Raw genomic sequence first — 12,326 nt, 5'->3', positions numbered from 1 at the left:
CCCGCCGCTTTCGCTCGGGCGGGAACGGGGCTTCCCGCAGCCGCCGCCCCCGCCGGCCGCCCGCTCCCGCGGCAACGGGGCCCTCGGCAGCTGGGGCCGCGGCAGCCCCGGCGGGGCACAGCTGGGGGCGGCGGGGCGGCGCGTCACGGCTGCGCGGCCGCGAAGCGCGGGGCCCCCCTTCCCCCGGAAGGCCCTGCCGCTCCCGGGACTGCGGGGGTGCTGCGGGGTCAGCGGAGGGGGGCGCCGGGGCCCCACCGGCGCCCCCGGGCTCCCGGGGGTTGTCGTACAGCGGCAGCCGCTCCTTCCCGCCCGTACCCGCACACCCCCTCCTCTCCCCGACCGCGGCCCGGCCCCCACGGCGGGGGGACAGAGGGACAGCACCCCCGGGGCAAGGGCAGCAGCTCCCCCCCCCGCCGAGGGCTTCCCCCAGGGTCGCCCCCAGGGCCCAAGCCCCGCCCCCTGGAGGAGCAGCGCGGCTGCGCGGAGAAGCTGCGCAGGCGCCGCGGGCGCGGAGCGGCGGCGGGATGAGCGCGGTGCCGGGGCTGCAGGAGGACTGTGAGGAGCTGCTCGGCGCCTTCCGGGAGGCCGACACTGTCCGCTTCGAGCGCTTCGCTGAGCTGTGGCGGGAGCGCCGGTTCCACACCATCTTCTAGTGAGCGAGGGGTCCGGGCCGCCCCGCCGCGGCCTGTCCGCTGCCGGCCGCCCCGCCGCGGCGCCCGCTCGGGTGGTACCGGCCCCGGCCGGCCCCCGCGCCCCGCCTCAGGGCGCCCCCACCGCCTCAGGGCGCGTTCCCCCTCCTCCTCGGAGCGCGCCCCCATCCCTCAGGGCGCTCCCCCCCCCCCCAAGTTCAGGGCGCCCCTCACCAGTTCAGGGCGCCCCCCCCCCCCCTCCCCCAGTTCATTGAGCCTTCCCCCCTCAGGGCTTGCAGCTCCTCGCCGCCCAGCCTGCCCCGCGAAGGGGGTGCTGGTGAGCGCTGCTTCCCTCGGGGTAGGGCTTGGGGGGGGCTGCCTGGCTGGTGGGTGGGTGGCAGTGGGCACCGGCCCCTGTGCGATGCTGAGGAGCAGGTGTAAGCTGGGTTTGTTTGGTGCGTTGGTAATGTTGGTCGGGTTGTTTGATAAGCTGGGACACTGACACCTCGGGGAGCTGGGTACGGGCCTCACGAGATCAAAAACGCGGTTGTGGCACATGGAATTTTTCACTTTAGATCTAATTTAATACAGAGAATTTCATGCAGTACTGTGTGAGAACTTAAGGTCTGGCTGTCTTTGAAGACTTCCCAGAACTATGATAATACATTTTAAAATACATAAAGCTTGTTTCTGCATTGTGGATTTTTGTAAAACCTGTGCTTTTATATTTACTTGCTTTAACATGCTTTCTTTTGTTTACTTTAGTGGTAGAATTAGAGCTCTGGAGAGGAATAAGCTCACAAAGAAGACTTTGGAGCTGGCACAGCAGTACTTCTTGCCCCCGTACGCTTTCCAGATTCGAGTTGGTGCTCTGTACCTTTTATATGGGCTCTATAACACGCAGCTTTGTCAGCCAAAACAAAAGGTAATTGTCCTTGAGGTTTTATTATTCTCAGGAGATACTAGACATTAAGATATACAGTATACCTCTGTTTACTTTGTCATCCGAGATGGGCAGGCCGTTTCCTCTCACTTTCTTAAAATAACAATATTTAGAACAAGATGGTCCCTTTGATAAAGATAGCCTTTCAAATACCTTTGGGTTTGAGAACTTCGGTGGTAGTCACTAAAATATTGCATATGCCTCCTAAATTGTAGCTCTTTGTTCAAAAATGCAGAAGACTAGCTTTCAACATGGTAACAGAGAATGTGCTTGTCAGCTGTGGGTGAACTCGGTTACAGCCCCAGTTATTCCTTAGAATTTAAAAAGAATGAAGACTGGCTGAATTACTTCCAGTTCCTGTTAACCAGAAGTGGAATTAGTAAATAGATTGAAAAGGTGAATGCCTGAATGACGTGACACCTCCTTGTTGCTTTTGGGACAGGAGACTGACTGGTATGTAACTGCAGGAAGTGGTTTACTTGGAAGCTGTGTGATGTATGTTATGTGCATATGCACAATTGAATCAAAAATCTTTAAATAAGAAGCCAGAGTTTCTGAGTAGTCTGCAATGATGCCGTTATATCTCATATCTTGACTTCAAACAAGTCAAGACCTCTTATGGAGATGAATTTAGGCAATTTTAAACCCACTGCTATATAGCTGTTAAAGAAAATGTATTTTGAATTAAGAAATTTAAAGTGCTGAAGCTGCTAAATGGCAGAACCAGGCCTCGTCCCTTGTGTACTAATCCAAGGCTGGCTTAAAACTTTGTCAAGTTAATCAGTAGAAGAATAGAAAAATAATAGATGATCAATTTGTGTACACAGGTGCTCTCAGAAATGCAGGTGTTTTCAGAAAAATTAGTATATGTAAATCGGAATTGCTTGTTCAAAGACTAAGTGTGCTTGAAGGATTGTGTGAGTTAAAAGCAGGCAGAAAGAAGATCATAATCTGAGGAGGACCTTGAAACCGAGGCAGAGGCAGGAACCAAATAGATGAATCAACTGGGACAGGGATCAGTTGATGGATTTGTAGAACTGACAAAACTAAAGGAAACTTCTAAAAACTTTGGGCATTGACTAATGATTTGATAAATGTCCATAAGCTGTGCTGTATCCCTTTGTTTTCTGCCACTCACTGAGGTGGTGGCCCAACTGAGTTGTGATTAAAGCAAGCCCAGCAGTACCCACGTGTGTGTGAATTTCTCCTTTAACAACAGCAACTGTTAGAGAGTACAGGAGTTACCAAAGAAGCTAACTTAGGTAAAGAGAATATGAAGTGGGCAGAGGAGATGAGAGGAGCAAAAGCAAGCAAATAAGGGAGAGATACTTTTATGAGCATCTCACTGGCAGCAGATCATGGTACAAGTATTGTTTCCTAATGATTTTGTGAATGGGAGTCTTCTAGGTGAGTACTGGTTTAGAGACACTTCAGAATGTGAAGAATAAACTTTTTCAAATGCCAAAAGTTACTTGTGTTCTTTGTTGCTGGCAGAGAAAGCTTCAGTGAGGGTATTTAATGCAACAGTGTAATAAGCTTCTCTGCATGAAATTTAGAGTAGGATCCTTTCTGTAGTTCTGCGATCGTGTGACATGCTACACCTTAGATATCCAAGAACTGTGTGTAGTATAACATGATCACTGTAGTCAGCTGAATTAATTTTTATTTGTTGAAATGTGCAGGCTTGTATAACAAAATGTAAACTGTTTTGTTGCAGATCAGAATCGCGCTCAAGGATTGGCCTGAAATCCAGAAATTTCAACAGGATCTGATAGACTCCCAGCATTATGACGCAGCATACATCTTTAGGACACTGCGATTTGCCAGAGCATTCCATTTCACAGCAATGCCAAAGCTAGTGAGTTACTACGTTAATGACTTAGCGTTTTTAATTAAATACCTTCAGCTTTCAACAGCACCCATGTATTTAGCTTTGAGGCTGTGTTGAAATGTAGTATGTCTTGCTTTATGTATAGGTATGTGATGTAAAGCTTAGAGCAGGAGTCATCAAACTTTTTAAACAGGGGGCTGGCGCACGGATGAAGTGGCAGGAGGTCATCTGCGGCTGCTTGGGTTTCCCCCCAGCCCCCAGTGGGGATGGGGCAGGGGGGTTCTGTAAATACGAGGGCCGGATTGAGGACCCTGGGGGGCTGTATCTGGCGTGCGGGCTGTATTTTGAGGACCCCTGAGTTAGAGGATGTTTGAATGTAGCATGCTTCTCACCTGAAAATATTTTTTTCAGTATCTAATCTTCTTATTAGATTTGAGGTGTCTTAACCATTTGTGGAAATGAGTCTGGGTGCTGAATTAAATTCTTCATTAGAGAATAATTTCTGAAAAGTCCTGACTGAGCACTTGACAGTAAAGCTGCATGCTATTGTTGATGAGATGGTTTTATGTCTTTAGCATCTCTCGATGGATATGCAGTAAGGATTCTCAAGACCTTTATGTCATTTTAAGTTTGCTATTAGGTTACAAAACATTGTCTCTTGCTTTAGCTGAACTACAGAACTAAGAAGAAGATTCAGGAAAGTGCATTTAAAGAAGAATTTAAGGACCCAAGTAACAGAGTAAACAGCCTCATCACTAATGATGTATTGGAGGTACGGTAGCTTTTAAAGTACAGATTAATCAGTGAGTGGGGTTTGTTTTGTTCTGTTTTTCTTCTTCTGTTGTCCAAGAGCTGTAACTTCTCCTATTAGCACAGTCTTGTCCTTTGTAAGGTTTCTCACAGAATGCAGACAAGGGTAATAGCCTGTAGTTTTACCGAACACTCAGAAACACAGAATTTATTTATTTTGGAAGAACGTGGTACCTTTATCAATACTGAAATAGGCTCTAATGTTTTGTGCATTTGCCTCTATAAGATGTAAAAGGGGAAGGGAAGGGTGTAAATGGTTAGTTGTCTTTTAGGCGGAGAAAAAGGGAAGACTGCAGGCAGGTAGGGGAAGCATGTTTGTTTTGATAAGTCTGCAGGTTGCAGTTGGAGACTTGATACTTGTGGTATTATGAATTTACTTATCTGCAAGTTTATAGCCTTCTTGAACCTTTTATTCCTTCTTTTAAAACTTGGGTTTGTTTAATATATAATAGATTTTATTAAAAACCGAGTAATTCAAACCAGGTATCGGTTCTTATGTTGCTCGTTATGACTCAGTAATAGATGCTTGTTTACAGGTTTTTCCAGTTGCTGCTAGCAAACATGTATTTGTAAATTCTTCATTACCATCAGTAAGGTCGACTACAGTGGTACAAAAATCAGTAATCTGTGAAATGGTAGGGTGAGAAGACCTGCTTCCTCAAAAGGAGGAAGTAAAATGCTTCCTCCAAAGAGATTAAAATAGACCACCATATCAGAATGAGACCTGTATGAGCGCTGATCTTCAGTATCAGAGACTTCCTTATTTAAAAGACGCAAGAATCTGTTTCGTCATTAGTTTGCTTGGTGGACTGGTCGGACAGTGCTAGGTAGCAGTATTGGTAGGCTCCCTAAAACTGAACTGATCTAAGCAGAATACGTTTCTAACACTCCTGCTGGTTCAGTGGTCTCCTTGGAATGGTTTGTGTAACTCTGGTTTTCTTCGTAGAGGGCGAATATTGCTTTACTGCTGGAATTTGTGTTTTTTCCCCCTGAAAAGAGCCTCTTTTTTTTATCTTAGGAACTGATGAATATTCATGATCACTATCAGAAAATGAAGTGCATCATTTCAGCTGACAGATCCCAGCCAGACAATGCCCTGAGCTTGATAAAAGATGAATTTGTAGTCAATCTTAAAGACATCACCTTGGAACATCAGGAATGGCAGCAGAACAGAATGGTAGGTAATATCAACCGTTACACTGTGGCAACTTAACAGATGGTGTGAACATGTAAGAACTGTCTTTCTTAGTGTAATTACCTCTGAGCATACTTGATAAATCTCAGACTTAAGTAGAAGGAACTGTAACACTGGAGACATGGAATGAGTAAAACCCTAGGCAGAGTTATGGTGTGGGGGGAGAGGCATGGGCTTGTATGTGGTACTGCCTCTGTGATAACATAAATGATTGCTGGGAGGTCAGTCCTGGAAGAAACAACTTAGGGCAGCATTAGAATGACCATATGAAACACCTCTGTAACACTTATTCTTGGATCGAGGAAAGGCCATAGTGTAAGATTGATGGAGAAGATAGGCATGTGTGTAAATATTTCCTTGGTTTTTCACAGTTCTTGGATTTTACATGTTTTATATGACAGACATTTTTAAAAAAATACATTGGTTTTTTTTCCCCAGAAATTATTCCTAAGTGCTAAAGAAACCGATGAAATACGAGACAAAAAGGAAGAAGGACCTCTAGAATCAGAGGTAGGAAAAGTGAATTCATTTGTTACATTGCACAGGCCAAATCTGTTAGCTTTTTGTCTTCAGATCACAAGCTAAGCAGTGTCAAGCCTTAGTAGTGTCAGAGTAAGTTCCAGGAATAGCTGGTGGGGCTGGCTGTTTTTTCCTGTTTGTTTGTTTGGTTTTGTTTTTGAAACACATTGTTTTCTGTTAAGCTGTGAGCATTCACTGCTGTGATAGCTCTTAGGTGCTTGTCATAAAACCTCTCTTTCAGGTAAGGAGGGGAAGGAGCTGTATTTTCTTGGGCAAACTCCTTTATGGTTCCTACTGTTTCAGCTGAGTGCAGTATCCATTTTTTATGCTACAAAATTGTCACGTTGTGCATGTCTGCTTATTTCAACTTTGAATTTGAATGAACCCTGGCTGGTAACTAAATACCACACAGCCGCTCATTTCCTACCCCATCATTAGAGGGATGGGGAGGAGAATTGGGAAGGAATGTAGAACTTGAGGGTTGAGGTAAGAATAATTTTTAATTGAAAAAAAATATATAATGAAAAGGAGGGAGAAGGGGAGAGGAACAAATTCCAAAGGGAAGGGAGAAAAGAAAGCAAGTGATGCACAGTGCAGTTGCTCAGCACCTGCTGATGGGTGCCCAGCCAGTCCCCGAGCAGTGATCAGCAGGTCCAGCCAACTTCCCCCAGTTTACAGACTGAGCACGATGTTCAGTGGTATGGAATATCCCTTTGGCTAGTTTGGGTCAGCTGTCCTGGCTGTGTCCCCTCCCAATTTCTTGTGCCACTCCAACCCTCCTCCTGGCAAGTCCTGAGAATCTATAAAGTCCTTGACTTAGTATAAACATTACCTAGCAACTTAAAACATCTGTGTGCTATCAGCGTTGTTCTCTCACCTAATTCAAAACACAGCACTGCACTACCTACTAAGAAGAAAATTGACTATCCCAGCTGAAACCAGGACAGGTATGAAGTTTCAAATCTGATTTTCTCCCCCTGGGCTTTGTAACAGTGAAGGCAACAGAAAACGTGTTCTTCCTTTTTAATGAAATTTGAACTTTTTCTTTTCTTTAGGTAACAGTTTGGCAGCATTCTGATATAGAGCTAATTATAGAATTACAGCTGTAATGAGATACTGCTCAAGTGATTGTCTGATGTGATATTTCATTTCAGTAGTGCTATAATAAAATAAGAGAACTTTGTGACTGATCACTTGTTTCTTTGCAGGGTTCTGAAAGGGCAAATGCGTTGGCTAGAATCAAATACAAGTCTTACTCTGCAGTTGCTGAGGTAGGTATAAAACTTGATGATAGGGATGTATTTATTTTTAAAGAACAGTTGTAAGTACCAGCTTAGTGTAAATGCTGGGTCAGAAAGGAGTGGATTAAAATTGTACTCTGTAATTCAACCTTTAAATGTTCTGGTTTTCCTAATACATTGAGGAAACCCAAAGCTCATACTGTTCTTGTTAGATTTATGGAAACAGTGCAGATACGGTCTGTGCTTGGGGGATTTTCGTTTACAAGGTATCTTCTAATGTCTACGCTCTGTTGAAGTAGATTGAATAAACTCTCAAGTACTTTTAATTGCTCAAATTCCTTGAAGCTTACTATCTTGGAATCTCAGAAGATGCTTGTGAAAATGGAACTCAGGAGTTTAAAATCAGTTGGAAGTTCTTGGAAACATTGTTTCCATAACTGCTACTTTAAAAATATTCTTGATCTGTCTTTTTTTATAGCAGGCATATGAGAAACATTACAACTTGCCTTGTTTATTAAAATCTTATTGAAAAATGCATTATTAAATGAAACAGAGCTCCGGAATGTGTAACAGTCCAGACTTGTGAATGTGCAGTAGTAATGTTTTCTAGGCACCTAAGCAAAATACGACAGTAAGGAGCCTTTATGGTGCAGCGGTTTTCAGAAGTGTTCCTTTTGCTTGCATGCAGCAGTGTGCCACATGGTGTAGGTTGATACCAACAGGGAATAGTTTGAAAATAAATTAATGTTTTGTTTCCTGAATTTTAAGTGATAACACCCATCAAATCACAGAAGGGTGTTGTACTGTTAAAATTGAAGAACAGGAACTAGTGGGAATCTTCCCTCCCCTTCCATCCCTCTTCCACCTTGACGTGGAAGTTGATGCTTTGGTCCTAGCTGATTTGTAAGGTACTGGGTGATGTATAGTAATATCTGCCTGGAGAAGTTTAGCTTTTTTGTATCATTCGTATGTATGTTTGGGTTCTAGGCTTCCAAATCCAGAAGACATCGTCAAGTAAGATTAGAATCTTCTGAATCAGGATCAAATTATGGCAGATCTCCAAGCCGAGGTAAAAAACCCAGTAAGAGACCACAGCCAGCAAGGAGAAGAGATTCTTTGGAAATCAAAGGTATTTCTCCATTACGCTTGTGAACCTGGAGAGACTGCAAAAATATATCCATTGCTTTGCTAGCTGAGGCAGACGGGTTAAATTTTACTGTTGATCATTGGAGGCAGAAGATTTAAGAAATGTTTTGCAGTACCAGTATTGTAACTAAACATTTTTTATTGTTTTCCACAGTCTGGTTAGGTAGAAAGACAACCAGAGTACGTGCAGTTTGTTGTTAATCTGAAGTCTCATACATAGTCGTGCCAATTTTTCCCTGCAAAGGCATGACCTTGGAAAAGCGTGTGCTGTGTGGCAGTGTCTTAAATTTTTCCTATTGCTGTATAACAAACATACTGTAGCTTAAGATGTGTCTAGCTGTTATGACAGATAGCTTCTACTTATGAAGCTATCTTTTTTTGATGAAAATCAGCCTATCTGATAATTTTGATAGTTCATACTATCTTCACCAAGTCCAGCTTAAACCTTGCCCTGTTCTGTTCCTGAGCTCTGGAAGGAATATCCTTTAATATTTCTGAAGAGAAAATGATACTGATGTCTTAATGATGATGATTGCTTTGTAAGACTAGTACCTGCATTGTCACATCAGTCATTCTCCTTCCACCTGATACTCATTACTTACTTTGTTCTTTTGTTACTGAAATTTTTAGTGCTTCCATGTGAATACAAATCTTTTGTCATCAACTGATGTAGTACCAAAACTGATTTCAGATAGGTTCCTTGATTTCAGTGTTGCAGTTATTACATTATAACAGTTCTAGGTTTTTTTAGTTTATAACTAGACTTAAGGTTTCCCTTCCTGATGGGGGTGGAATGGGGGGATAGGTTGGGTTTATACACCTGTGACTTGTTTTTTATGATTCTGTTCTGTAATTGTTTGATTTCTCCTGAGCATAATAATTTTAGCTAGGAATAAAAACACTTTTAGGGAGCAATTTTTTTTTAAAACCGGTACAGGGTACTTACGTCTAGTCTTTGAGACTTTTTTCTTGCTTTCAAATGCGCCCTGGAAGGAAATACTTTTAACTGCTTGTACTTGATATCATTCTGGTTTATCTATACTAATATAAGCAGCAAGGGATGTCTCTGTATGTGCTCTGTAAAGGGCCTTGCTTAATGTAGTCAGAAAAAGACTTCAAACTTTTAACAAGTGATATTGTGGAATACTAAATGCAAATACCTGTAATTTCCTCTTGAGTGCTGTGGAGAAGATAGAATTTTGTGGTTGACAAGAATGGCTGCCTATAGAGTGAAAATGCCTATAGAGAAAGTACGAACAGAATGTAGTGGGGTGAGCGAGGATATGGTGAACATTTTTAGAAGTAAAAAAATCAGACTTAAACTCCTTTCTACCTCAGAACAGAAGTTTTTACAAAAAATTGATTCACCTGTTCCAAAACTGCCAAATTAATATTTTTAATTTCATTTATTTGTGAAGTTTTTTGAAATTATGAGGCTGAGACCAACAACTTAAAGGATTAGCCATTTGTATGGATTCTTGTTGTATGGTATTACCATTTATGTAAATATATTCTGAAAGAAATCAAGTCTCAGAACTTGAGGACTGACTCATTTTGACATGAGATAAGTATAAGACCTGGTGTGAGAGGACTTTTGCTAGATCAGAAGAGGAGGTGAGGAAGAAGATCAGCCATCAACTTAGGTCTCTGTTGAAGAGATCCTGTCTGGTGTTGCTGTTCCTTGGCATATCTGAACTGACCGGTGATTCATTGATTTATTTTACTGTCATATCATTTATGTTATCTAGATTGGCACACTTTTACTTTCTAGGTATTTGCATATCCCTGCTTATGCATCCTTTTTTTTGGGGGGTGGGGGTGGTGGTGCGTGTCTGAGACTCTTTGGATTTCTTTGTCTCCTAGTTCTGAAAACATGGGAATTTACTTCTCTTAAGGAAATTTTCTTTCTGATATCCAATTTTTAAACCGATAGAAGTTGCTCTGCCATTTAAGATTGATTTATTATTTATTAAAGAGTAAATGAAATCAAACAGCAAAATAGTTTTGAATGAACTTTATTTTGAAGACAGGGATTTCATTTCAGAGTTCCAGTCTCTGTTTTCTGACTTGCTTACCTTCTGCTAGAAGAAAAGTTACTGAGAAAATTAATCCTTCTTCAGATACGGGCATTAGGCAATGTTGCTTTTGCTTCACTTTAAAACAGTAGGTGAAGTGTTGAAGAAGCATAAGGGCATTTTGAATTGTCTCTGGACGTTTTGTGATTAATATGCTTTAAAATTGTAGTGTTAATTACTTGTTATTGAAGGTTTGTTTGGTGAGCCATATGCAGGTACTGTGAAACAGGTTTTTCTCTACAGCCTTTGACTTAGAAATTCAAGAGAGTGGCAGGTGAACAGTCTTATAACTGCTGGACCTGAGATGCAGAAGCAAAAAAAAAAAGCTGACAGTTTTTCATCAAAAAAAAATATTTGTCTGCAGGTGAAATGCAAGTGGCAAAGGAAACTGAAACTCAGTATATTGGGATGCCAATAATCGCAGAAGAAGAGAATTCGGATGACGAAGGTACAATGATTGAAATTGTAACAAACCGGTGACTTGTTTTTTAATAGCTCTCTACTGTGCTGTAGCAAAGAGCCAAAAGCGAAACAGCATCTTGTAGTACTGAAATGAGATTACATTCTCTGATCATCTTGCTTGTAGACAATGTGAATTCACTCAATTTTAAATGGTCAGATTGAAGACATAATGGTGTGTTTAGTACTGTACTTTATTTACTTTTCCTTCAAGTTGTTGTGGACAAAAAGTTTCTGAATTGGGAACATTCTTCATTTCTCAGAATTTGCCATCAGATTGTGAAGCATTAAAAATACCCATAAGCAATCACTTGAGGTATTTTGTGCTTAATTTTGTGAGCATTCCATTTGCGAATTTCACAATGAAATCTTAAAGGTGTTCACGAGGAGCAGAAAGCTCTCAAGATTGAATAAGTTTTGAAGTACAGTATTTTGTTCATCAATGGAATTTTAATTGATATTTTGAATGATAGAGTGCTGTAGAATCTAAAAAGATGTTTTTTCCTATTTAAAACCATGGGGGAGGGATTGGGAGGGAATCTCAAGAGCTCACCTGATCAGTTTCCTTTGCTGGGCAGAATTAATTCTACTTTAATCGTTTGCATGAGGGAAGACAGTTTGACAAGCTTGTCACAAAAATCTTTTTATTTCCTTTCAGAAGTATCTCTCCCCAAGAGGAAAAGATGTTAGAGGGTCCAGTTGGAGAAGCACTAATGTTAATTTTAATGACAAAATGTGAATGTCAGAGGTAACAAGTGCTTATTTTGGATGCCATTGAATTTACAACAAGAAGTGTCTGGGACAAGAACTACAGGTGATGCTGGAATACTGGTAGTGACCTTAGCTATCTCATGGTACAGCAGTGGCTGCCTTTATTGACCTGGTAAATGTTTCTTGTAGGAGGCAAAGTTGCTATGCCCTGTTTGAGATGGAAAAAGAAGATGATTGCTTGTTGTATTCAGCTTGTACAATGTGAGTTATGACTTGGAACGCGTGTTGATCTGCAATGATGCTTTTAGCTGAGACTGTTAAAACAACACCTCACAAAATACTTACCCATATGAGACACTTTTGTAATCTTTTATCTCTGAGCATAAAATTAAGGTTATTGACTGTTGAAATTAGGACAATAAATGATTTTTCACAATTTACTTGCTTCATTTTATAGTGTGTAACTTCAGCAGTGTTTATCGTGGTTTGATCCCCCAGGTGTGGGAAATGAACTTGGTGACAGGCCTTTTATTGTACTCTGCCTCCAGCAGATCCAGCTGTATATTTGAAAGAAGAAATGTAACATGCAGATGACCCTAAGCTTTACAAGGGCAGGACTGGAATTCAAAACAATCTTTATAAATTGGAGGGGAGGGAAGAAGTGGGTGTGGAAATAAGCATGGAGCTCAGTACTGAGAACAGGTACAGGATGGGAAATGATTGCTAGGCAACAGTACTGCAGAAAAAGCAAACAGACTGAGAATCGT

At 41.9% G+C, this 12,326-nt stretch overlaps 1 protein-coding gene across 2 annotated transcripts; it reads left to right on the top strand.

The window, feature by feature from the left end:
- The first annotated feature begins 396 nt into the window (after positions 1 to 396).
- On the top strand, positions 397 to 11,999 carry SNAPC1 (small nuclear RNA activating complex polypeptide 1). 2 transcript variants are annotated; one of them, XR_005105164.1, is made up of 11 exons: positions 397 to 652; positions 1,395 to 1,554; positions 3,290 to 3,430; positions 4,071 to 4,175; positions 5,232 to 5,390; positions 5,847 to 5,918; positions 7,136 to 7,198; positions 8,156 to 8,297; positions 10,754 to 10,837; positions 11,507 to 11,662; positions 11,749 to 11,999. XR_005105164.1 is itself a non-coding variant. In XM_037393252.1 (10 exons), exons 1-10 carry the CDS (start codon positions 525 to 527, stop codon positions 11,536 to 11,538), a joined length of 1,086 nt encoding a protein of 361 aa, XP_037249149.1. In that variant the 5' UTR covers positions 397 to 524; the 3' UTR covers positions 11,539 to 11,999. The 2 variants fall into 2 exon arrangements, 1 of the variants encoding a protein (XP_037249149.1); XM_037393252.1 differs by having other exon boundaries at positions 11,507 to 11,999.
- The last annotated feature ends 327 nt before the right edge of the window (positions 12,000 to 12,326 follow it).

Source organism: Falco rusticolus, chromosome 7, assembly GCF_015220075.1.
Source record: "Falco rusticolus isolate bFalRus1 chromosome 7, bFalRus1.pri, whole genome shotgun sequence".
Classification (NCBI taxonomy): Eukaryota; Metazoa; Chordata; class Aves; order Falconiformes; family Falconidae; genus Falco; species Falco rusticolus.
This window is presented reverse-complemented; position numbering and strand designations above follow the sequence as displayed.

Excerpts from the sequence above, each read along its gene's own strand:
- SNAPC1 (XM_037393252.1), top strand. The coding sequence starts at position 525 with ATGAGCGCGGTGCCGGGGCTGCAGGAGGACTGTGAGGAGCTGCTCGGC. Across the intron at positions 653-1,394 it reads CGGTTCCACACCATCTTCTA|TGGTAGAATTAGAGCTCTGG; the intron begins GTGAGCGAGGGG and ends TGTTTACTTTAG. Across the intron at positions 1,555-3,289 it reads TTTGTCAGCCAAAACAAAAG|ATCAGAATCGCGCTCAAGGA; the intron begins GTAATTGTCCTT and ends GTTTTGTTGCAG.